General features: G+C 48.4%; 2 protein-coding genes and 1 long non-coding RNA gene across 10 annotated transcripts in view; 1 reads left to right on the top strand and 2 right to left on the bottom strand.

Moving 5' to 3' along the window:
- The window catches only part of MFF (mitochondrial fission factor), a 28,451-nt gene extending 16,798 nt beyond the window's left edge, over positions 1-11,653 (bottom strand). For 3 of the 8 annotated variants that reach the window (XM_064152810.1, XM_064152811.1, XM_064152812.1), the window contains exons 1-4: positions 11,410-11,648; positions 4,263-4,480; positions 3,030-3,199; positions 1,321-1,409 (exon numbers count right to left, since the gene is read on the bottom strand). In XM_064152810.1, coding sequence (XP_064008880.1) covers positions 1,321-1,409; positions 3,030-3,199; positions 4,263-4,479 — 476 coding nt within the window. In that variant the 5' untranslated portion in view covers position 4,480; positions 11,410-11,648. Of the gene's footprint in view, positions 1-1,320; positions 1,410-3,029; positions 3,200-4,262; positions 4,481-11,409 lie in introns of all 8 variants that reach the window. The other 5 variants (XM_064152807.1, XM_064152809.1, XM_064152806.1 and 2 more) reach the window with 4 other exon arrangements.
- LOC135180422 (uncharacterized) lies at positions 3,334-4,692 on the top strand. Its single transcript, XR_010304423.1, has 2 exons — positions 3,334-3,430; positions 4,220-4,692. It is a non-coding gene; the product is annotated as an uncharacterized LOC135180422 (long non-coding RNA).
- Positions 11,654-15,196: 3,543 nt separating the features above from the next.
- The window catches only part of COL4A3 (collagen type IV alpha 3 chain), a 101,626-nt gene continuing 90,743 nt past the window's right edge, over positions 15,197-26,079 (bottom strand). Inside the window, exons 48-52 of the mRNA XM_064152805.1 lie at positions 25,279-25,491; positions 23,451-23,628; positions 20,338-20,452; positions 18,514-18,686; positions 15,197-17,713 (exon numbers count right to left, since the gene is read on the bottom strand). Coding sequence (XP_064008875.1) covers positions 17,632-17,713; positions 18,514-18,686; positions 20,338-20,452; positions 23,451-23,628; positions 25,279-25,491 — 761 coding nt within the window. The 3' untranslated portion in view covers positions 15,197-17,631. The remainder of the gene's footprint in view (positions 17,714-18,513; positions 18,687-20,337; positions 20,453-23,450; positions 23,629-25,278; positions 25,492-26,079) is intronic.

Raw genomic sequence — 26,079 nt, 5'->3', positions numbered from 1 at the left:
GTATGACCCAAAAGTCTGATGAAGTAAGAAGATATGCAACAGTACTTCCACAAATATCTGGAGGAAGAGAAGGAGAATTCTAAGGTCTGGAGCATGCATCAGAATACATTGTCCAACACTGGTAAAAAGTAAACAACAGACAGGTCTGGAGCACACAGAGTACCTCCTAGTGTCCCTGATGTAAACAGAAGGAAACAGACATTTCTAGGACATAATCCACTTGATCTATTTCAGACTAAAAATAGATAGACCCTAAGTAGGTCATGCCCTTATTTCCCTCTGGTTACTGCAAATTAAGTTGATGGTGATTTAACAGTAATGTTGCACAGCCTACATTGTGACAGATGCATCAAATCTTTTAGGTCTTAAACCTAAGATCTTATATAAAAGAAGACTCCTCTCCCTTTTCTAAAAAGATTTTTAAGGGTTACAGCACAAAACCAGTTCCTGCCAGGTGGAAAGATGCTGCCACTCAGAATAAACCATGACTGATCAAAGATTATTGTGTCTAGTAAGAATATATAGATGAAGAGAATTGTTACATCAGATGGTAACAACACACAAAGCTGCTGTTTCTAGTAGGAATAGAAATATTCTGCTTGTCATTTTGGCCTCAAAAAAGATTAAGATTTCAATAATTAAGTAAAATTATTCTAATGATAATGTGAAAATACATATACATATATTTGCTCCCTGGGGTAGGACAAGGAGCAATGGATGTAAATTGCAGCACAAGTTCTGCCTCAACACAAGGGGGAACTTCTTTACTTCCCAGAGAGGCTGTGGAGTCTCCTTCTCTGGAGCATTTCAAGGGCTGTCTGGATGTGTTCCTCTGTGATCTGTGTTAGGTAGCATTGTCCTGCTCTGGCAGGGGGATTGGACTCAATGATCTTCTTGGGTCCCTTCCAATCCCTAACATCCTGTGACAGTCCTTCTTCTATGAATGAAAATCATTGTAATATTGAGAGTGGGAGAAAAAGGAACATTTTTGATGCACAGAGAATTTAATTTCCTCAAAATTCACACCCCATACTACAGCTCAGAAACTGAAAAATCTCCTGTAGTAACAGTTCATGAGAACTGGTAAGGCCACAAACAGTCACATCCACCCCCTGCAAGAGAATCCTCCACAAACGAGCCAGCCTTTCTAAACAGAAAGGCACAGAAGCGATGTAAAACGCTGCCCTTGTAATACTTTCAATTCTTTACTTGCCACAGCACACAAAATGCTCGCTGGAAAAGCCAGCTAGCAAGGAGCTAAAGAAGAGAGGAAATGGGTCAGGCAAGTGAGGCTGTGTGCCTGCACCCTGCTGTACTCACACGGAGTCGTTGCGGGCCAGCTGGCCGTTCTGCCGCGCCGCGTTCTCGCTCATGGAGCGCTCTCTCTTCAGTCTCCCCACCGAGCGAACCTGCGGGAACGGGGAGGAAGAGACAGGCAGAGAATCCCAGGAAAACACTTAGTAGTTTGCACTGGAGAGCTCTAAGTTAGATCTGCATTTTCACAGGGATCAGGAGCACAAAAGGCAGCAACAGGATCTGACACTGGCGCATGTGAAACCAAAGTCTAACCCTTATTGTAGTCCTGTTGTGATCTGTCTGTGAGATCTGAGGCCAAAATCCAACAGGATTTTGGTAAGAGAGAGAGCAGTATTCTGTTCAATGTTACTTCCTACCACCAGAGAGAAATCAGTTCCACTCCATATTTTGTAAGTCCCTCTGGCTTCATAAATGTTGTCTGGTTACTAAGATGTCAACTCCATCGCCCCCCCCAGGTGCCCATGTGAAACCCTTCTTTGAGTTAGAGCTCAGTAATTCTATGGCTGTAACACATCTGGACATGAACTCCAAAGTTAACATCTTTGGCAGTGATATGGACAGAGGAATCGAATGCAGCCTCAGCCAGTTGGCAGATGGCATCAAGCTGTGTGGCACAGCTGACTTACTAGAGGGAAGGGATCCATCCAGAGGGACCTGGACAGGCTGCAGAGGTGTGCCCAGGCCAACCTCATGAAACTCAACAAAGCCAAGTGTAAGGTCCTGCACCTGGGTTGGCACAATCCCAAGCTCAAATCCAGGCTGGGTGGGGAATGGCTGAGAGCAGCCCTGAGGAAAAGGTCCTGGGGGCCTGGGGTGGTGAAAAGCTCAACAGGAGCCTGCAGTGTGAGTGCAGCCCAGACACCAACTGTGCTGGGTTGTAGCAAGGGCAGTGTGGCCAGCAGGGCAAGGGAGGGGATTCTGCCCCTTTACTCAGCTCTCCTGAGCTGCAATACTCTGTGTAGTTCTGGAGCCCCTAACACAGAAAGGACATGGAACTGTTGGAGTGAGTCCAGGCTTCAAGGAGACCTTATAATGACCTTCCAGTATCTGAAGGGGGCCTATAGGAAGGCCGGGGAGAGACTATTTATAAGGTCTTGTAATGCCAGGATGAGGGGGAATGGGTTTAAACTGGCAGAGGGGAGATTCAAACTAGATGTTAGGAAAGGGTTCTTTGCATTGAGGGTGGTGAGACACTGGCACAGGTTGCCCAGGGAGGTTGTGGCTGCTCCTTTCCCTGTTGGTGTCCAAGGCCAGGTTGGATGAGGCCTTGAGCAACCTGTTCTAGTGTCTAGGTGTCCTGCCAATGGCAGGGGGTTGGAACTGGATGAGGTTTGAGGTCCTTTCCAACCTAAACCGTTCTATGATATACATTAAAAGAATGTTTTTGTTTCCAATAACCTGCAGATAAAACCAAGAAGCATGCAGCTTTCTCTGCCATCTAGAGACACAGAAATACCTAGATTGAAATCTAGACATTTAGTTAAAAGTGTTTAGAGTAGTTCTAATGATGACTTCATTTTTGTAAAGACTGTGCAGGAACAACATCCTTCACCATCTGCCAGTTAAACGCGGAACTTCAAAGGCACTACTAGAACTACTACAGTGCTAATAAAGATCATTTTGCACTTTCCCAACTCATGTTAGCACCAAGGTGAAATAATCACTGGTCACTTCACTTCTTCATTACAGAGAAAAGCAAAACAAGTACTAGCCTCTTCAGTCTGAGGTGTCTGCTGAGGTTTTTCTAGGTCCAAAAAATCTAGCGGTCGATCACTAAGAGAAATAACACGGGGAGGAGTTTTCAGTGCCAGTGGTTTGAATGAAGTAGACTGAAGAATGTCAAGGTCTGATGGTCTGGGAAATGGAATGTCTTCGCTATTACCTGCAAGAACATCAGTTGTCAGTAGAAAGCAAGTTGTTTCGAGGCCCGAGGGCCAATGCTAAAGCTCAAGACAACCCCACAGAAGTTACTTGCCAAATAATTAAGTCTACTTGTCTTTAACAGGGTCTGAATGTTAAAAACCATGGTTCAAGTTCGCATCAAGAGCACATGCATTGATGCCTATTGGAGCAGCCTCTGAAACAATGATCCTAGCGTCAACTATTACTGCAAGTGAGTGCAGTTTTCATCTCTAGATGTAGTCTTACTGAAGGTGGATGTGTAGATGTCACTCTGTCAAAGCATACCACACACATCACATGTTTTGCAAATGGTACAGTCTGCAGCACTAGCAGGTCTGTCACTGTAAAAACCATGACCATTTACAGTCATGGGCTGCCCGGGGAGGTGGTGGAGTCGCCGTCCCTGGGGCTGTTCAAGGCAAGGTTGGACGTGGCACTTGGTGCCATGGTCTGGCCTTGAGCTCTGTGGTAAAGGGTTGGACTTGACGATCTGTGAGGTCTCTTCCAACCCTGATGATACTGTGATACTGTGATACAGTCTAGCCAGTAACAGACAGATCCTTAACAGAGTTTACACTCTGTTTAGGAACAAATACATCTTGCACAGCTAATACACAGTGCACCCACAAAACTTGTGATAGATACATTGGCTTATACTTAAAGAAGAAACATTAGGAGTAAATCAGTAAACATTTGTGGTTTTTTTTTCCTCCTGAAATGGTTTAGTAAGGTGGATCTAGGTTTAGTAAGCCTGATCTAGGGTAGAATGTCCCTGCCCATGGCAGGGGGGTTGGAACTGGATGATCCTTGTAGTCCCTTCCAACCCTGACTGATCCTATGAAAAGTCAGCAATTAGACTTTCTGCTTGTAGTTCATTCACCAACTGTCTCCACTACAAATGATGTCAAAACTACCCATGGAACCTTTTCCCAAGTCAAAGCTGATAATTCACAGCTTTTTCCTCTTAAAACCCTACCAATATGTACTTTTTTCCAACCAGAAACCTAGGGAACTGCTTTCCTCCTATTGCAACGCAGACATACCTGCCACTACAATCCGCTCGGGCACCTGCATAGCCACAGTGGCATTTGGAAATCCTTCCTGGGCATCCTTCTCCAGGTCAGCATTTTGAGGAGCTACTTTGAGTTTCTCTGGGACCCTCATGCGCTGGCTGATGCCCTCGGTGTACTCCATCTCATACTGCAAGCGGTTCATCTCGGCCATCTCGGCAGCCGGCGACGGGAACGCAGCCCCGCTCATTCTGCCAAAGGGAAAAGCAGCCACATGGGAAACCACTGCAAGGTCTGGCAAGGTGTATAGGGTTAACACTCCGGGGGAGTAACCCTGAACCTGACCCTAGGGGTCTTGGCCCCTCCCCAGGAGTGGGCCACACTCCAGGTGATGGTTAGCCCACTCCCCCCACTGCCTGTCCTATAAAACAGAGGAGCTTCCTGCTCCTCTTCCTCTCTCTTTCCTTCGCTCCCTCTCGACACACACACACACACACACTGCATACCAGCACACCACGTGGCAGCCACACCATCACATTGCTTGGGTTGTATCCATCCCTTGTTGTATTTTGCTGTTTCCCCTTCCTTATCCTTTGTAAACTCCCCTACCTCCAATACCTTTTCTAAGTTATTGTTAAACTTTTCCTTTTTAACTTCCAAATCGAGGGAGATTGATTTATTGGGGTGTGCTTACCTCTCTCTCTCTCTCTCCCTATCTTTGGGAAAAGGAGGGGAAAGAGGGGAGGGCACTCTATAAATTCTCTAAGTTGTCATTGGGTCTATTAAATTTATTAGAGTCTCTGGGAACCTGCATTTGAACCCAAGACACAAGGAAACCCTTTAGATCCCAACTCAGATGATTTACACAGAGGCACAAGTTAGGTTGTAAAATTCACAGCAAGTGTAGGCACAGGAGCAATGACAGAAGAATAAAGTAACGCTGCAGGCAATGCTCAAAGCCACACCAGGAGTCCACAAATGGAGCTGGGACAGAAACCCCAGAAATTCTGCAGGTCTACCATTTCTGGCAGGAAAAGGAACCCCAACAAAGCAAGAAAGCAGAAGGAATGGGTAGGATTGGCAGGAAACCCATTCAGGATTGGTAAGGAATCTGAACTGTTGATCTATATTTACACAGATCCCATCCCCTGGTTTTTCAGAATGTGAATGAAGTCTTACAAAACTGCACACTGGAACAGGGGAGAGACAGAAAAGGCTCAGCATGGGCAGCAGTTCTCTGCTTCCTGGCACTCACTCAGACCCCACCTTGTCTTACAAGGACAAGGTCCTCATCAAGGGCCTCTAAGAGCAGCCTGAAAGCCCCACGTGTTCCTAACCCACTTCACACACAAGTAATTGTGTGGACTTCTCACTTCTGAATTTCTCTGTCAAGGAAGATCTTACTTTGCAGAACAGCTAGGAGGTGGGCAGAGAGAGAACAAGACTTGATTTCTGTGGAGAAGGCTCTGCCTTCAAACACACACTTTCCTGGAAAAGGAGGGGAATTTCAAATGAAGCAGGGGAGCAATCTCCCAGAAACGTGGCGGTGACAAACTTACTGACACCATAACTGCTGGGAGCCCCATGGAAGACAAATGCCAAAACAATGGTGGCTTGAAGTTAGGCTGATAGGTAAGAGAGAAAAAACCCTAAAGCTGCACTTGGAGGTGGGCTGCAAAGGGGACGATGCTGATGGAAACTCAGAACTAGTTGAGGTTAGGCTGATAATTAAGAGCACAAACAAACCCTAGAGCTGCACTTGGAGGTGGGCTGTAAAGGGGATGATGATGGTGATGGAAACATGGAGCTGGTTTGAGGTTAGGCTGATAGTTAAGAGAACAAAACAAACTCTAGAGCTGCACTTGGAGGTGGGCTGTAAAGGGGATAATGCTGATGGAAACTCAGAGCTAGTTGAGGTTAGGCTGATAGTTAAGAGACAAAAAACCAAACCCTAGAGCTGCACTTGGAGGTGGGCTGTAAAGGGGATGATGATGGAAACTCAGAGCTAGTTGAGGTTAGGCTGATAGTTAAGACAAAAAACCAAACCCTAGAGCTGCACTTGGAGGTGGGCTGTAAAGGGGACGATGCTGATGGAAACTCAGAACTAATTGAGGTTAGGCTGATAGTTAAGAGCACAAAAACTCTAGAGCTGCACTTGGAGGTGGGCTGTAAAGGGGATAATGATGGAAATATGGAGCTGGTTTGAGGTTAGGCTGATAGTTAAGAGAACAAAACAAACCCTAGAGCTGCACTTGGAGGTGGGCTGTAAAGGGGCTGCTGATGGAAACTCAGAGCTGGTTTGAGGTTAGGCTGATAGTTAAGAGAACAAAACAAACCCTAGAGCTGCACTTGGAGGTGGGCTGTAAAGGGGCTGCTGATGGAAACTCAGAGCTAGAAAAAGAAGAGGAATAGCTGTGACTACTCACGTGGGCAGTGGTTAGTGGACCTCACCGACTGAGGTGTAAACAGAAATACACTATGTAAATACAGTTTTCCTGCCCTATCTGCCCGCTGCAAGCAGAGCTGACTCTGGCCAGAAATCTTTAGTACTACTGCTTGAGTAATCCCCTAGCTGAAGAACTCTCTCCTGGCAAAAGGCAGGCTTTGCCACTCTAATTGCAGCTGCATTCCTTTGCTATTTTTGGCAGCAAGGCTGTGTCTGTTGCTGGTTGTGTGCACTCAGAAGCTGAACACGCAGAACTCTGTTATCAGAACACCTCGGCGCAGACCATCCATGCGGCAGGCAAGACCAAGCCATTGCTCCACCACCACACAGAACACTCCACCAACACAAACCCAAACTAGTGGTAACCTTCAGATGGAAGCACGTAGAAGGGTCTGGACTATGTTAACACTACATTACATGCACACATTTAGTACAGCTAAGATGTGAGCCACTTGGCAAGACACCCTGGGATCCTCAGTGTTATTTTCAGGACTTCCTATCACCAGAGATCAAATGAAAAAGCCTCATTAAGCTCAAAGTCTCACAGCAGGGGAACTGGGGATGAGGGCAAGGTGGTCACTGTTCCATGAGAACTTAAAAAAGTAGTTATGAAGGATCACTTAGAAAGGAGAACTTAAAAAATAAAGTGATGTGGGTTTAGTCCACCTGTTCTTACTGCTTGTATTCATCCAGAAATGGGGAAAAAACCATTTCCTTAGAAATAGGCACTTGAGAGGAGTTCAAGAAGTGCCTGAGCACTGTCTACAACTACCTGAAGGGGCATTGTAGCCAGGTGGGGGGTGGCCTCTTCTCCCAGGCAACCAGCAATAGAACAAGGGGACACAGTCTCAAGTTGTGCCAGGGTAGGTATAGGCTGGATATTAGGAAGAAGTTCTTCACAGAGAGAGTGATTGGCATTGGAATGGGCTGCCCAGGGAGGTGGTGGAGGCACCGTCCCTGGGGGTCTTCAAGCAAAGCCTGGCTGAGGCACTTAGTGCCATGGTCTGGTTGATTGGATAGGGCTGGGTGCTAGGTTGGACTGGATGATCTTGGAGGTCTCTTCCAACCTGGTTGATTCTATGATTCTATGAGCAGCTCTGTTACTTGATAGGAGTTCAAAAGGTGCCTGAGCAGGTCTGTTACTTCAAAACTCTGGAGATTTTTTAACTGTTTTTGGTCTCTGCCCTTAGGTTTTGCAAGCTACTTTTGCCCCTCTTGCAAGACACTGGCCAGATCAGCCAGAAACATGAACAAAGTACACAGCCTTCTGACACATTCACTCGACAAAAGGTGCTTTTCATTTCAAAACACAGCCTACGATCAGTAAAGCACTTCCAAATCAAGGGGAGTAAAAATCATGTCAATAAAGAGATTGAAACAGGAACTTAAAGGTACCCAGAATATCTAGCAGTAGCTTAAAAAAAGAGATACTGCTCATGAGGCTTGATAAAGGACACCTCACTGCCTGCTCACGTTCTTCTTGTGCAACACCTCCACAGCTCTGTGAGGTATCCACTATACTGCAGCAGGGTTTATACCCCAACTTCTCTAGAGTTTGACATGGCTTGTGTGTGACAACTGCTTTCCAGCTGTCAGGTGCAACACACACACACACACACACACTAAAATAGAGCAGCATTAGTACAGTCACTTTATAAATTATTTATAGACTAAACAGTGCTGTGTGAGTTTAGCTGTACCTGCCAAGGACCTGCACGTACAATATCTCAGGATCTTCCCACTCTTGCCTACTTTTCATCTGCTTTGTGTCGCTGAGAGTTGTATTTGCTGTCAAGATGATTTCAATTCTTACTCTCTTTTACAAGAGAATAGGAAAAGAAGAAACATTTCAGAAAGGGAGAACTAACAATAATTAAATGGGGCTTGTTAACAGACCCCCAATTTAGAGAATCATAGAATCAGCCAGGTTGGAAGAGACCTCCAAGCTCATCCAGTCCAACCTAGCACCAAGCCCTATCCAGTCAACTAGACCATGGCACTAAGTGCCTCAGCCAGGCTTTTCATGAACACCTCCAGGGATGGTGCCTCCACCACCTCCCTGGGCAGCCCATTCCAATGCCAATCACTCTCTCTGCCAACAACTTCCTCCTAACAGCCAGCCTAGACCTCCCCTGGCACAGCTTGAGACTGTGTCCCCTTCTTCTGTTGCTGGTTGTCTGGGAGAAGAGACCAACCCCACCTGGCTACAGCCTCCCTTCAGGGAGTTGCAGACAGCAATGAGCTCTGCTCTGAGCCTCCTCTTCTGCAGGCTGCACACCCCCAGCTCCCTCAGCCTCTCCTCACAGGGCTGTGCTCCAGGCCCCTCACCAGCTTTGTTGCCATTTTCTGCCCACGTTCCAGCACCTCAACATCTCTCTTGAATTGAGGAGCCCAGAACTGGACACAGCACTCAAGGTGTGGCCTGACCAGTGCTGAGTACAGGGGCAGAATAACCTTCCTTGTCCTGCTGGCCACACTGTTCCTGATCCAGGCCAGGATGCCATTGGCTCTGCTGCCCACCTGGGCACACTGCTGCCTCATCTTCAGCCACTATCCACCAGAAAACAGAAATCGAAGTTGTGCTTTCTGCAATGGTCTTGTTACACAAAGCACTTTAGAGAAGACATTAATAATAAATCAGGGAGAAGGAGAAGTTGGATATTTAGAGAAATGAGTAGCTCTAAAGAGGAATAAGCATAAATAAGAAATCTGAGCATGATGAGACAATAAATATAGTTACAAACACAGGACAAATAAATGAGAGCAGCTCAAGTACTAAAGAGCATCAGAGGTATTTATCAAGAGAAAAGGATAAGAGGATCCAGGGGAAAAGGGAGGAGAGAAAAAAAGAAGTTGAGAAAGCTGAATTATGCATGCTCAGAAAGACAGTGGGGTATCTCTTTCTCCCCCTCCTAAGCAACATCAGTAGAATCTACAGGCTGGGGACAGAGTTGCTGGAGAGCACCCATGAAGAAAGGGACCTGGGGGTACTGGTAGATAGTAGCTGAAGATGAGGCAGCAGTGTGCCCAGGTAGCCAGGAGAGCCAATGGCATCCTGGCCTGCCTCAGGAGCAGTGTGGCCAGCAGGACAAGGGAGGTTATTCTGCCCCTGTGCTCAGCACTGTTCAGGCTACACCTTGAGCGCTGTGTCCAGCTCTGGGCCCCTCAATTCAAGAGAGATGTTGAGGTGCTGGAAGGTGTCCAGAGAAGGGTGATGAAGCTGGTAAGGGACCTGGAGCACAGCCCTGGGAGGAGAGGCTGAGGGAGCTGGGGGTGTGCAGCCTGGAGGAGGCTCAGGGGTGACCTCATTGCTGTCTACAGCTACCTGAAAGGAGGCTGTAGCCAGGTGGAGTTGGTCTCTTCTGCCAGGCAAGCAGCAACAGAACAAGGGGACACAGTCTCAAGTTGTGCCAGGGAAGTCTAGGCTGGATGTTAGGAGGAAGTTGTTGTCAGAGAGAGTGATTGGCATTGGAATGGGCTGCCCAGGGAGTTGCCATCCCTGGAGGTGTTGAAGCAAAGCCTGGCTGAAGCACTCAGTGCCATGGTCTAGCTGACTGGACAGGGCTGGGTGCTAGGTTGGACTGGATGATCTTGGAGGTCTCTTCCAACCTGGTTGATTCTATGAAGATCTGAGGAGGAAGCAAGGCACACAGCTTCAGAGGATGGCTTTTTCTCAGCATTGTGCCAGTGATCAGCCACTGGCCATACCTGTGCTGCAGCCGCGAATGCCGAGCACAGTGCAAATGACCCAGTTAACCTGAGCTGCCTGAAGATAAGCCCCGGGAACAGCAGAGCTCTGCCAGAACAAAGAGCAAGCAGATTCTATAGCCTACACTGAGCTAACTCTGACTTCTCTAGATGTGTTACTGCTTGCTCCAGCTGGGGGCATTTTACAGCCACTCTGTTCCAGTGGACATCAGCTACGAAGTGCTGCTTCAGCCAGTGCCTGGGGATCCTCCAACAGGTAAAAGAGGAAGAAAAGAACTTAAGCAGATGTACTCTAGGGCCCAACGCGTCCTGCAAGTGTCCGAATATCTTCTGCTGAGGCATGTGAGATCAGTGGTTGGGAAGTAACGAGGCACAAACAGAACAAACTGAGGGAGAGAAGGGGGAAGTGTGGGGCACAAGGCTGCAGCCTGCTCTGCATGGGGCAGTTCTGAGGGTGAATTGTAACAGCTATCGCCCCTGGCCTTACCACGAGGGTGAGACGAACAACACAACAGCTACTGCACATGAGCAATGCTATAGGAGATTTTAACACCAAAGACTCGATTCCCAACCCCCTAAATAGAAACTATACCGAATACTGTAGAGGAAGCCTGACAATGATCTTTCTGACACGCTGCAAAATGTATGGCGTTGTAAAAGCAGTGAAGTGTTAACGAGAGGGCAGAGCACGGCTGGAGAAGCCCTGCACCGCGGCAGGGACGGCGACACGGGGCAGGACCGGGTGAGGACGATGCAGGCTGGGGAGGGGGCGGGGGACACAGGCAGCTCAGGCTGAAGGGAGGCGTTCAAGGTTGGGGCGGGGGGAGAGGTGTCAGGCTGAAGGGGAGAACGCCAGGTTGAGAAGGGGCCTCAGGCTGCGGGGATCTACGCCTGTGTGGCCGTTCCCCCTACACCACCCTATCTCCTTCCAGCCTGGTTTCCTCACCGGCTCGCCTCACGGACAGGCCAAGCCCGCCCGCCACAACCGGGATAGGGAGCCACCAGGCCCCGGCAGTCCGTACTCACCCAGTGCGGCGGTAAGGCAGCGGGCGAGCCCTGCCGCGGCCGGGCCGTTCAGCTCCTGCCTCGCTCTGACCCCAGCGCTGCCAGTCGCGGGCGTTAAGCGGCGCGACGCGCCCCGGCCCCGCTCCTCCGATAAGACGCCAAAATCGCCCGGCGTGTCCTCAGCGGGCTCCCGTAGGGGCTGCGGGCCGGGGCCGCGCCTCACGTGGTCGCAGCGGGCGGAAGCGGCTGCGGGTGGTGCCTCACGTGCTCGGCGCCTCCGGGCAGCCATTTTTAGTGCGGGCAGGCGGCGCAGACGCTCGTGGGCCGCCCCGGGCCGCCTGCGCCGCCACCTGCGGCAGCGGGGATCGGCAGCGGGGTGCGGCAGCGGGGATCGGCAGCGGGGAGCGGCAGCGGGGATCGGCAGCGGGGTGCGGCAGCGGGGAGCGGCAGCGGGGATCGGCAGCGGGGTGCGGCAGCGGGGAGCGGCAGCGGGGATCGGCAGCGGGGTGCGGCAGCGGGGGTTCGACAGCGGGGGTTCGACAGCGGGGATCGGCAGCGGGGTGCGGCAGCGGGGATCGGCAGCGGGGATCGGCAGCGGGGCGCGGCGGCGGGGCTCGGCAGCGGGGCGCGGCGGCGGGGCTCGGCAGCGGGGCACTCGGGAGAGAAGGGCTCTGCCTAGCTCACAGCCGGCGCCTCGCGTTCCAGAGGCTCTGTTTCGAAGAGCCGTGTAAGAGCACCCAGTCCAACCGGTAACCAGCCGTGCCAGGTCCCCGCTACGCCGTGACCCGCGGCAGCATCTGCGCGGCTTTAAAACACTCCAGGGAGGGTGAGCTCGGCGCTGCCCTGGGCAGCCTGTTGCAGGGCAGGAGAACTCTTTCAGGGAAGACATTTGTTCTGATGTCCAATCTAAACCTGCCCAGGTGCAGCTTAGTGCCGCTTCCTCTTGGCCTGCGATTTGCTATATGGTCGACTCCAGTCTCCTTTCAGGGAGTGGCAGGGACTGGGATGGAGTCCCTTCTTTCCACGGGGCTGAGCAGGCCCAGTGTCCTCAGACACTCCTCGGGAGACTACGTGCTGGATCCTCCACCAGCCTAACTGCCCTTCCCTGGACCCACTCCAGCGCTTCAGTGGCCTTGCACTGAGGGGCCCAAAACGGAGTCCTGTACGTGAGGTGCAGCCTCGTGAGTGCTGCGCACACGGGGATGGTCCCTGCTGTGTCCCAGCTTGTCACTAGGGCCTTTTTGCTCAGGTGGACACATTGCTGGTTCTCCTTCAGCTTATGGAATGCTTCTTTTTATGGAAAGCTGTCTACTTGTTCCTCATCAGTACAGAAATGGTATTTTTCTGGGGTTCCACTCCTGCATTGTCTGCACAGAGGGCAAGCTGCTTGCTTTAGCAGGGTGGGCAGTGCTCTGCGAGGTGCCAGCTGAACCAGCACCTGCTGACAACAGCCACTCTGCAACTCGGGTAGTCTACAACTACCTGAGGGGAGGTTGTGGCCAGGAGGAGGTTGCTCTCTTCTCTCAGGTGGCCAGCAACAGAACAAGAGGACACAGCCTCAGGCTGTGCCAGGGGAAATTTAGGCTTGAGGTGAGGAGAAAGTTCTTCCCTGAGAGAGTCATTGGACACTGGAATGGGCTGCCCGGGGAGGTGGTGGAGTCGCCGTCCCTGGAGCTGTTCAAGGCAGGACTGGACGTGGCACTTGGTGCCATGGTCTGGCCTTGAGCTCTGTGGTGAAGGGTTGGACTTGATGATCTATGAGGTCTCTTCCAACCTTGGTGATGCTGTGATGGAACCACTCCTTATGCCATCCGTCTGTTAAGCATTGGGCTGCATAGCTGTGTAGCTTCCTGTGGAGCACTCCACCTCTGCTCCCATCTTTGTGCTGTGGTGGATTAACATACTATTGTAATATGGAAACAGGAAGGTCTAATTATGTATTAAGTGGGTGGAAAATCTGGCTGGGTGTGTGATGAACCTGGCCTGCCACCCTCCCAGGCAAGGGCAAATGGCCAGCCACTTCAGGGCAGGTTTTCTGTAAGACAGATGGTTGCCTGGTTACTGCCTACACTGCAAAAATCTAGCTGCTAGTCAAGCTCCACACCTTACTGCTTGGTGAACTTCACAAAGGTTGTCTTGTAAACAGTCTCTTTTATATGTCAGTCAACTACACTAGTAGTGTTACATAGGATTTGTCAGCAAAAGTAGTAGACAACCATCCCTAAATTACTTTTGCATGTTGATGCTACTTGGCAGAGCACCAGCTCCTTCTGTCTGTGAACACTTCCATTAGGTGACTCCTGAAACCAGCTCTTTCTCATAGCATAGAATCATAGAATCAAACAGGTTGGAAGAGACCTTGAAGATCATCCAGTCCAATCTATCCCCCAGCCCTATCCAGTCAACCAGACCATGGCACCGAGTGCCTCATCCAGTCTTTTCTTGAAGACCTCAAGGGATGGTGACTCCACCACCTCCCTGGGCAGCCCATCAAGAGGAGCAGTTTTCATTGTGGTATGGGTAACTAGGCCTTCCCCATTTTATACAGAAAAATAAAATGAAAAATGCTGTTATATATAGCAAGTTTGGGATTTTTTTAAGAGAGAAAAGTAGCCTCTGAGCTTTCCCTGCATTTGAGTTATGGTCACAGTCATATTCTGTATCATAGAATCAACCAGGTTGGAAGAGACCTCCAAGATCATCCAACCAACCTCACCTGGCTACAGCCTCCCTTCAGGTAGTAGTAGACAGCAATGAGCTATGCCCTGAGCCTCCTCCTCTGCAGGCTGCACCCCCCCAGCTCCCTCAGCCTCTCCTCACAGGGCTGTGCTCCAGGCCCCTCAGCTTCATTGCCCTTCTCTGGGCACCTTCCAGCACCTCAACATCTCTCTTGAATTGAGGAGCCCAGAACTGGACACAGCACTCAAGGTGTGGCCTGAGCAGTGCTGAGCACAGGGGCAGAAGAACCTCTCTTGTCCTGCTGGCCACACTGTTCCTGATGCAGGCCAGGATGCCACTGGATATCTATGCCAGAGTGATAGGCTGTGCTAGTTTGAGGCTAACTGGAATACTTTTAATGAGAGAAATTAGATCACAGGCTGTGAAAAGGAAACAATGCTGATGTCTGTTTCACTCACAGGTTCGCTGAGACATATAAAAGCAAGACCACAAACACAGATAAGACAGAGTGTCTCTATCTGTCAGAGTTGGTGTCTGTTTTCTCCCTGGGCTTTTGCTGTGTAACCCAACTAATCCTTCTGCTTCCAACCTCCCCACGCTGATCCTCCAAACTCACCCTGCATGCAAGTCACACTCTGGGATAATGTAAAGGGATGGAAATAAGGTGGGAGGGTGTTTGGGAACCCCTCCTGGGGACTCTAATTTCTGTGAGGGCTGTTGTGTTTCTGTATTACTTTTAACTTGTCTATTTCTGTCTATAGCTGTATAGATTTGTAATATATTCTAACTCTCTGCTTGTATATTGTGCTGAGCTGTGAATAGAAAGCTTCATTCCTTACCTTTCAGACAGCTGAGTCTAGTCTGGGTGATTTCATAAGAGTGGAGGGGGCAGGTAACTCCCAAACCATCACATAGGCCTCTGGTGCAGCCCAAGTGGTGAGAGTGAGCATCCTTCTAAGGGCACACTTCACTTACTGTCTTTTAATTACATGACACTGTGTATAGAGAGTGGGAAAGATCCTTATGACTGAAAAGGTCAAAAAGCCAAGTAAATGGGTCTTTAGTCAAAATACTTTTTATTTGGCTGTATTTAGCAGAAGGTTTGCTTTCCCTTCCCCCTCCCCCCCCATTGCTCATTATTTCTGATTCCACATATTTCCATTCTTTCAGTACAATATATTAACACCTTGCACCTCGTCAGCATTGCCCAGTTAAGGCTCTCAAAGCATTTACAGACAGGAGTTAACTAATCCTCACAACAACCATTAGCAGTAGGGAAGTAAAACGATCTGCAGGTGCAGAGAGAACAGCTTAGTTCCAAGCTTTTCTTTGATTTCAGTGCTTAGCTTGTGTTAAGCTGAGCTTGAGAAATGCATATCCCTGCAGTTGTGTTTAGTGCTTTTGAAAGACTTGAGTCTGAGCACTCAAAATTTAAAGCTGTTTTTGGAAGTCTTTCTTTAGCAACTTGTTGAAAGCCACACAAGAAGCAAGCAGTGGACTCCAGAACTAGGAACAAAGCATAACTTCTAGTTCTTTGCTGTGAGACATAACAGCTCTCTTTAGCTTACCTTTGAGCTTTAAAAACAATCATCTGTTCCCTTCTCCTTACACAGTCCTCTACTGGCCATTTCCAGCAGACTTCAACTTCAGGTACTGACATTCTGCATTTCACCAGCACATTTTACATGAGGGCCCTCAGAATCATCCACTAAGTACCCCCTGTGGGTGACTGTCATGAGCCTTAAAGAAAAACACCAAACCCCCAACAACAGGACAAGCAATGTGTGTGGATTTTATCTGTATTTAAAGCAAACTTCAGAGTTCATGGAAAAATCTAGTATGTGATTACTTTGGGGCAAACACCCTCAACCAAATCTGGTTAAAGTGGAAGACTAAGTATTAACTCAACATCAGTACCTTCTTATCAGTAGTGCATCTGCATAGAGAGTCTTCATAAACCCCCTCAAATTCACAATTACACTTTGTGAACAGAAGTGCTGTGACTGTTCAAGCAAACGAGAACTTCACAATACCCATTCCAGCCATGTTAATGGTATCTTCACCTTGGCTCATCAGAAGATGCCAGCCTCAAATGCAGAGGAACCTTCTCTTCATTAGGATAACAGCGAAAATTCAGTCAGACAGACATGATGCAAAGTATTTTAACAGGAACAATATGAAATGTCACTGGCTTAAAAAGTCTAAATGAGAAATCTTGGCTATGTCAATGACGTGCTGGACCCTACACTGAAAATGGTGCCTTCACTCAGGTGAACTAAGCTGCTTCTAGAATGCTAAATACTGGAATTTGGATAGATTGTGCACGTATTACCATTTGAAATGTTAAACTTTACACTTTTAAACAGCCTTGCAAGTGCAATGTTATCAATGTTTAAAACAAAGATCTCAGCGCTACAACTTGATGTAAGTTAGATGAGTAAATGAAAGTGCTCTTCAAGTATTGATGTTCATCTACAGTTGGATTCTCTTTGTATGTGTCAGTGCTCAGATGGTAACAGTTTAAATGTCCAGGGTTTGATTTTTAGGTTTACTGGATGGAATAAATGGTATCATTAGCAGAGATAGGTGATAAATATTTCAAGACAGGATATAATTTGTGATGAGTATTTAAATATGGAATGTTAAAATAGGAATATAAGTGTTCTTGTTAGCCATTAAAAACCTGATTTAGAAAACCCTGATAATGCCACAGGAGCCCTGAAGCAATACAGTAATGGTTAACTCCATCAAAATCCCAAACTCTAATCTGGTACATGTGATCATAAAGGAAGCCCAAAGCTGTTACCTTGTGGGGACTGTAAAATAGCTCATGCTCTAGGTGAAGAGCTGTGGGATCTACTGCAGACTGTCCAGCACTGGGTGCGAGCCAGCCCTTAGCCAGGGTGGCTGTGGAGAACATGGCTAGCACATGTCACCACCACTATGCTGACTGCCTGAGGCATGGTCTTGCTCTTTCCTGGCTAGCCAAGACCCAGCATTATTGCTACAACGATTGTATTCCTGTTGGCCAGTCAGAGGAAGGGTGAGGTAAGTGGGGAGATAGTTGTTTATTAGACAAGAAAACCAAACCACAACAACCCCAAATGAGTCATTGTATACATTTAAAAGTGCACTGAGAATGTTTCTTACTGAACCCTATTTCTCCTAAGTGCCAGTTCTCATCTTACATTGCATGCACTTTGACCACTGAACACAGGCAAGCTGACACCAGCGCGTTTGGTGTGTCCTGCCATCTGAAAAGCATGTGACAAGGCAGCACTGACATCTGTCATGAGAGATCCGGTGGTGCTGTGGCTTTATCACGGAGACACAGCTTAGACAGGACATAGCCCAGCAGAAACCCTGCAGACTGCCACTGCAAGCTCTCTCCAACAAAGTGCTCTGTCATTTGCCACAGACAAAAGCCAAACTGTAGCCCTACCTCACGCCACAGTTATTTGCTTTCCAGGTGCAGCTGGACTTTAATAAATTAGAGCTCCTCAGAGTCAAGCAATTCTTTGTAACAGAAGCAGAGTTCCACATCTCATCCAGAGCAGCTGCTGCTTAGACTGGTCTCTTCATGCAGACCTGGCAACGGCTGATGATGTTTTCTAGTTCTGCTTTCAATGTTTGTGGCAGAGGTCTCCTGAAAGAAAGAACAGGGGGAGACAGTGAAACTTTGGGTATGGAAGAAGTGGCAAGGGAGTGGAACATCTCTCTTATGAGGAAAGGCTGAGGGAGCTGAGGCTCTTTAGCTTGGAGAGGAGGAGACTGACAAGTTACCTTAATGTTTATACATTTGTGAAGGGCAAGTGTCAGGAGGATGGAGTCAGGCTGTGGTCAGGGATGCACAATAATAGGGCGAGGAACAGGCTGCCTGGAGAGGTTGTGAAGTCTCTTTCTCTGGAGATATTCAAAACCTGCTTGGACACGTTCCTGTGTGATCCTGTTCTGGCAGGGGGGGCTGGACTAGGTGATCTTTCAAGGGCCCTTCCAAACTCTAATGTTCTGTGACAACACCACCTGGTTCACTGGAGGCATCTTGATGCTACAGAATGAGCTTAACCCTAACACAGTCTCAGTTGTGCCAGGGGAAGTACAGGGTGGATGTTAGGAGGAAGTTCTTCACAGAGAGAGTGATTTCCCATTGGAATGGGCTGCCCAGGGAGGTGGTGGAGGCACCGTCCCTGGGGGTCTTCAAGAAAAGCCTGGATGAGGCACTTAGTGCCATGGTCTAGTTGACTGGATAGGGCTGGGTGCTAGGTTGGACTGGATGATCTTGGAGGTCTCTTCTAACCTGCTTGATTCTATGATTCTAACAAAGTAGATGCCTGAGCCCAAAGGAATTGCTGTGGGAGCCCCCCCATTATTACCCAGGCAGTTACAGTCTCTTGAGGCAGATGCAGTGTGGTATGATATGCATGGACACAGGGAAGTCTACTTTACCTGAACATTCTTCTTGGATTGAGTGATGCCAACCAGAAGCTGTAGGAGTTTGTGTAGTAGTTGCAGGTCCCCCTGCCATGGCACTCTATGAATGGGATGGCTCGAAATTCTTCCAGACAAGACCCAGGAGATGCCAGTGCTTGGCCAGAAGCTTCTGAGCCGGCGCTTGTGTACTGTAACCACCAACACACGTTTAATGAGAACTTCTCCAGCAGCTTTTAGTAAAGTGCAGGCAAAACATATGAAACCTTTTCTAGAGCATACCTCATGCTCTCTGGGATAGCTTAGAGAAAACAAAATTAATGCAGATTCATTTTAATCAAACTTACAGAGATGCCTGAAGAAAGGTCAAGCACTTCTACAGCATTTAAGTCCCTGCAAAGCCTTTTCTGCTCCAGGAAAAGGCAGAGACTAGAAAGTGGTTGGATTCTGGCCAGTTGAGAACTACAGCAACTCAATTATCAGTAAGCCAAATTCCCTATCTTCTATGTGAGCAAGGAAGGCATTTTCCTTCTCTGATGTTGGTAAATGCTTCTAGAACTAGCTCCAAAATAATTTATGACAGTAGAAAATTGGCTGGAAAATACCACTGACATTTCATGATGTTGGAAGCAAGCAAAATGTTTTAATGAGATGCTGCAAAAAAGCTCTCGTTCTTCTCCAAGGCTGTTATTATTTATAACCATCACTACTTAGGCCTGAACCCCAGGAGAGAGAAGAAATTTCACATGAGATGTGAAAGGACTTGAGATTGTGCCAAAAACCAGGGGGGTTAATTTGGGTTTATACCTTACTTGCTGGCATCCCTATGACATCTCACAGGCATGATGTTGAGATACTGAAATATATCCAGAGAAGGGCAATGAAGCTGGTGAAAGGCCTGGAACACAAACCCTATGAGGTGAGGCTGAGGGGGCTGGGGGTGTGCAGCCTGGAGAAAAGGTGGCTCAGGGCAGACCTCACTGCTCTCTAAAACTACCTGAAAGGAGGCTGTAGCCAGGTGGGGTTGGTCTCTTCTGCCAAGCAACCAGAAACAGAAGGGGACACAGTCTCAAGCTGTGCCAGGGGAGGTCTAGGCTGGATGTTAGAAGAAAGTCGTTGCCAGAGAGGGTGATTGGCATTGGAATGGGCTGCCAGGGAGTCACCATCCCTGGAGGTGTTGAACCAAAGCCTGGATAAGGCACTTAGTGCCATGGTCTAGTTGATTGGACAGGGCTGGGTGCTAGGTTGGACTGGATGATCTTGGTGGTCTCTTCAAACCTGGTTGATTCTGTGATTCATGGATAAAGAAGACCAAGTGCTGTATCCTCTGGTATAGATACATCCTCATTCCCATAACCAATTCTCAGCTTGCAGTCTCATTAAGAACTTTGTTCACTCCTATCTCCTTATGGCATCACAACTGCTGAGGCACTGTCTGTAGACACTGCTCTGCCTCTGTTTTCATTTCAGCTTTCTTTGAAGTTTTAGAAACAGGATTGATAAAAGAACTGCCTGGCATGGGAGTGTGTCAGTGACTTCTCTGTATTTGTGTTCAGGATCAGTTTAACCACTCCCCAAACCTGTTTCCAGGGAAGTCAGAGCATGCAGTTATTTTTGACAGGCTAAAATCCTGTTGCTCTCTTTTCATCTTTTCCTGTTTTCCTCCTGCCACCTATTTTTTGAGGACAGATCCTACCAATGTTTCTAATGACTTAGTGCCTTCTTCCTGGCAAAGGAAGAGAAGAATGTAACAATTTTAGCAATCATTAGGAAACAAATGAGCTTTGAGCAGTGAAAAGTAAGAGAACATAAAATCAGTAATTCAAGTCTTTATATCCTTACCATAACAAAAGAAAAACCTTTCCAGAGAGATATCCAGCCATCTGGGCATGGAGGAACTACAGTTGACTGGCTGTGAACTGCTATGACCATTGCAGCTCCTTCACAGACAACACACCTGTAAGAATCAACATGCATGAATTCCTTGCAGATCTGAAGGAAAACAAGAAGACAAAAGTTGTACCTTCTAGGCTACTGGATGCTGAGGCCTACTATAAGTGTTACAACTCAGGCAGGTTTTCTCTGCTTAATGAGGAAATAAGTAAAGTGAAGGTAACCAAACACTGCTTTGCAGTCTATGCTAGTAGCACCAGGCCAAAGGTGGTATGAGAATTAGCCCCAGAGCATTTGAGCTTCCCAGTTTGCCTCTATTGAAATAACAAGCTGAAGTTTACCTTCTTCATGTGATCAATACTTGGTGTTGCTATGGTGTGCCAGTGTGAGCCTAGCTGGGATATTGTAGTGAGAGGAATTAGATGCCAGGCTGTGAAAAGGCAACAATGGTGAAGTCTGCACTCATAGGCTTGCTGAGATGGATAAAAACAAGAATACAAACACAGACAACAGAGTTGCTCTTTGGCTGCCTCCCCTCTCTAACCTGCTGTCTGTGTGACTAATCCTTCTGCTTCCTTACTCCCCTGGCTGAACTTCCAGACTTACCTTGAATGAAGGGCAAAGTCTGGGGTAAGGTAGAGGGGTGGAAAGAAGCTGGAAGGGTGGTTGGGAGCCCCTCCAGGGGACTCTGGTTTCTGGGAGGGCTGTCGTGTTTCTGTATTAGCTTTTTAACTTGTATGTTTCTGTCTGTAGCTGTAAATGTCCTGCTGGATATTGTGCTAAGCTGTGAATATAAAGCTTCATTCCTTAACTTCCAGCCACTGAGTGTAGTCTGAGTGATTTTCACAAGTTGGGGGGGGGGGGCAGGTAATACCCAAACCATCACATATGGTTTGGAACAAAGTTGTGTACCTCAGTTTGCTACAATTAGAAAAAGTCATCTTTATTTCCTAAACAAAGAAACTATGAAGCTGAACTAGACTGCAACACCTGGGCAGGGCAGGGCAGTCCAAAGCTTGCCTCCCCATCTTTGATTTTGCTGCTCTGTCTTTCATGCTTTTAGAACATGTCTTCTTAAGATACTCTCCATCCTTCTCAGCTGCTCTAAAGCAGCTAGAAAGGGCTATATTTGCATAAGGGTGTTTCATAGCAGAGAACCTTTAGTCCCCAACTTAAATGTTCTTTATCAACTACAATAAATGCACCACACAGAACCAAAGGTAGAACTTGATTTCACAGTATCACAGTCTCACAGTATCATCAGGGTTGGAAGAGACCTCACAGATCATCAAGTCCAACCCTTTACCACAGAGCTCAAGGCCAGACCATGGCACCAAGTGCCACGTCCAGTCCTGCCTTGAACAGCTCCAGGGACGGCGACTCCACCACCTCTCCGGGCAGCCCATTCCAGTGTCCAATGACTCTCTCAGGGAAGAACTTTCTCCTCACCTCCAGCCTAAATTTCCCCTGGCACAGCCTGAGGCTGTGTCCTCTCATTCTGGTGCTGGCCACCTGAGAGAAGAGAGCAACCTCCTCCTGGCCACAACCACCCCTCAGGTGGTACTATACACTGAATAATGAAGCTGTTTTTCTTTGATTTGAGTCTGTTTCTGATATGCACAACAATAGCTTCTGAACAAAATCTCAGTGCAGGCAGCAGGATTGTGTGCTGCCTTCTCATATCAGCCATGGAGATCAAACCCTGCAGTGGGACTCCAGCTTCGACCTAGCTTCTCTTCAGAGTATCACTGAGTATCTGACATATTCAGGGGTTGCTCTGGAGCACTCCAAATTCCTTTTTTCTCTCCCCTACCCACTGTGGGTTTGAATGGGGAGGAGAAGATGGTGTGAAAACTGCTTTCCCTTGCCTGCCCTGCAGGCTTGAAGGGGGAACAGCAGGAGGCCTTTCTGCACATGTGCTGCCCCATGTGGCAGCCGCGCTGGAGGCAGGCTGGTGCTTGGCTGAGGTTTCGCACCCAGTGTAAAAGGACAAATGGACACTTTGTCTAGAAAAGCCTAAATAGAGCAAGGGAGAAGGCACGAGAGGGCTCCTGCCTTGATAAGGTTCCTGCCTTGAGAGAGCTCCCAAGAGGACAGGTTCCTGCCCTGACAGAATTCCCGTTTCAGACCGTCTCTGCTTTTGGACAGCTCCTACCTTTTCACGTGGCTCTTGATTTTACACCGTCCCTGCCTTTGCATGGCTCTCCTACACTAGATGGTCTTGCTCTGGCAGGGGGGTTGGACTCGGTCTCCAGAGGTTCTTTCCAACTCCTAATATCCTATGATCCTTACTTTTGCACCATTCTGTGCAAACTTGCAAGCCTGGCAAGTCCTGGGGTCCATTTGAGAGAGCTGCCAGTGGCTCCCGGGCCCAGCTACTCTCAGACCGTATCACAGCCAACTTCCTGGCTGCCATTCCAAACTGGGCAGCCCCCAGCAGTGTGCCTCTGCCCTGCCCTGCCCAGCCAGTGTCGCTCCCACCAATGCCTGTCTGGTGGCAGCTGTGCCCAGAGGCACTCCTGAGCTTGGCAGCTCTGCCACTCGCCTTGGGCTGCTGCCACCTGGACCCAGGCTATTGGCTACTGCTTGCGGCGCCAGGAGGCAGCTGAGAGCAGAGAGATGCAGCAAGGGATCACTGCCCCATGCCCATCTCAGCTCTGTGAGCACAGCTGCTCCCTTCACTCTCTGCTCAGCCTGACTGACAGTGGGCTAGAGCTGTGCTTGTAGCTTAGCCTCTGCCATCTCCTGACTTCCTAAATCTCTGATTTTGTCCATAACATCCTTTGAAGGACTCCCAATTGCATTAGAATCTGTAAATAAGCCTAAACCAGTTTTGTGTATAGCCTGGGGGCAAGGTGGTCAGGAAAAGAATATAATGCTGTTTTTATCATTCCTGACTCAGCCACATTAACTCCCTGCCTCCACAAGAGGGGAGCAAATGAAAACCAAGTAGTGCTTGTACTGACTGACATGGCTAAGTCTTTGCCTGAGATCTGTGCTCGAAAAAAGTATGATTTATTTCTGCTTCCAAGCCAGAAGAGACAAAATTCTTCTCCTTTTACCTGCTTATGTGGGGCTCTAGTGCCCTGCCAGAAATGGGTGCCATGTCTGCTGAAATTAGTGTTGCAGTTGACAGCCAATACGAATAGTCATTGCGAGAAGCAAAGCTACAGATGTCATTGGTGCTACAGAACAAGAATGGCATGGTGGTGAATCTCTGCAAGCAGCTGCCAGCTGCTCCTAAAAGACAAAAAAGGAGAGGTTTGTGATAGAGCATAGCTATTGTGCCACATTATAGGAGATTGGGGTGGTGTAGTGGTTTGAACCATTACAGGCAATAAACAGAAGAGACACAAAATCATAGAATCAACCAAGTTGGAAGAGACCTCCAAGCTCATCCAGTCCAACCTATCCCCCAGCCCTAGCCAGTCAACCAGACCATGGCACTAAGTGCCTCATCCAGTCTTTCCTTGAAGACTTCCAGGGACGGTGCCTCCACCACCTCCCTGGGCAGCCCATTCCAATCCCTTCTACTACAGTGAGAATTAAAAGACCTGGTGCCCATAAAGAGGTTAAGTGTCTGCTCAAAACAGCAAACTTCTGATGGTGTATACAAAAATGTGTATGGGGGGTGTAGGAAACAATGCTAAGAGTAAAATCTGTTACAATAAAAACGTCTTGATTGATATTGGTCCTAGACACAGTGGTAGGCATTCAGCTACTTCAGGGAAAACTTCTGGTGTCATTTTTAAATGACACCCTAAAGCGTTCTATTTGGTCTCCAAAACCACAAGATTCTCTCTCAGATCCTGTGTTTGCTGCTAGCTCATGTTGTGAACATTTACAGGCTGGATGGGTGGGCAGAGGCTGATGGGATGAGATTGAACAAGACCAAATGCAGGGTTCTGCACTTTGGCCACAACAATCCCAAGCAGCACTACAGGCTGGGGATAGAGTGGCTGAGAGCAGCCAGGAAGAAAGGGACCTGGGGGTACTGGTGGATAGCAGGCTGAAGATGAGGCAGCAGTGTGCCCAGGTGGCCAAGAGAGCCAATGGCATCCTGGCCTGGCTCAGGAACGGTGTGGCAAGCAGGATAAGGGAGGTTATTCTTGCCCTGTACTCAACACTGGTCAGGCCACACCTTGAGTGCTGTGTCCAGTTCTGGGCTCCTCAGAGAGATGTTGAGATAGTGGAACATGTCCAGAGAAGGGCAAAGAAGCTGGTGAGGGGCCTGGAGTACAGCCCTGTGAGGAGAGGCTGAGGGAGCTGGGGGTGTGCAGCCTGCAGAACAGGAGGCTCAGGGCAGAGCTCATTGCTGTCTACAACTCCCTGAAGGAAGGCTGTAGCCAGGTGGGGTTGGTCTCTTCTCCCAGGCAAGCAGCAACAGAACAAGGGGACACAGTCTCAAGTTGTGCCAGGGCAGGTCTAAGCTGGATGTTAGGAGGAAGTTGTTGTCAGAGAGAGTGATTGGCATTGGAATGGGCTGCACAGGGAGGTGGTGGCGTCACTGTCCCTGGAGGTGTTGAAGCAAAGCCTGGCTGAGGCACTTAGTGCCATGGTCTGGTTGATTGGCCAGGGCTGGGTGCTAGGTTGGACTGGATGAGCTTGGAGGTCTCTTCCAACCTGGTTGATTCTATGTTTCTATGATTCTAAATAACTGAATTTCTCCTCAACCATGCCTAAGAACAGCAGAAAGGGGAAACAGTAGTGCAGGAAAGAAAGGTGTCTTTCACACCATGACTCTGAACTTGGCTGAGAACAGCAGCATGCTCTGGAGACTGATGGTTGGAACCATTGCTCATCTCAGGCACTCGCTGTGGGCTTGGTTTTACAGCTCGGAGTTAGTGGCCTGCAAAAGAAACAACTTGGAAGTTTTTAGCAGTACAGTACCAAGGTCTTGTCCATGTGCTCGCTCGTTGCCTTGCACGAAAAGCAGTGAGTAGCCAGCATAGATGGGTGAAGTGCCACCGGGGCAGGAAGGGATCTTTGTTGATTGACTGTGCCGGGTAAAGATAAAACCTCTTCGTGTGGGACCCGCAGCGATAGGACCTGGTGAGCCAGGCAAGCCCTGCAGCCCTGGAAAGCCAATCAGTCCAGGGTGTCCTGTAGAGGGGAAAGAAATAGGGCTGTAAATATTACCATTTTATCTGGAATGTTACTTCATCTAAATTAGTAGAACCACTTGAAAACTAGGAAAAAAAGAATCAGTAAGAAGCTAGAGATATGGAAAAGTGGCTGCACTTTGTGCCAGATGTATTTAACTCCTTCAGACCTAGCTCAGGCAGCTTTACCTTGCATAGTCTTATGGACTAGTGAGGTCTTTTTAGAGAACACAACCCTTTTTACCAAACAAGTTGTAAAGTAAAAACATTTTCTCATGGCTAAATGAAACTAACAGATGCTCAGAGGGCTGCAGCAGCTCTGCTATGAGGGCAGGCTATGAGAATTGGGGCACTTCAGCCTGGAGAAGAGAAGGCTTTGAGGAGACCTTAGAGTGGCCTTCCAGTATCTGAAGGGGACCTACAGGAATGCTGGGGAGGGACTGCTGACAAGGTCTGGTAATGACAGGATGAGGGGGAATGGGTTTGAACTGGCAGAGAGGAGATTCCAAGTAGATGTTAGGAGGAAGTTCTTTACAGTGAGGGTGGTGAGACACTGGCACAGGTTGCCCAGGGAGGTTGTGGCTGCTCC

This window comes from Pogoniulus pusillus, chromosome 13, assembly GCF_015220805.1.
Source record: "Pogoniulus pusillus isolate bPogPus1 chromosome 13, bPogPus1.pri, whole genome shotgun sequence".
Classification (NCBI taxonomy): Eukaryota; Metazoa; Chordata; class Aves; order Piciformes; family Lybiidae; genus Pogoniulus; species Pogoniulus pusillus.
Note: the sequence above shows the minus strand (reverse complement) of the source record. Positions and strands in the feature narration are given on the sequence as shown.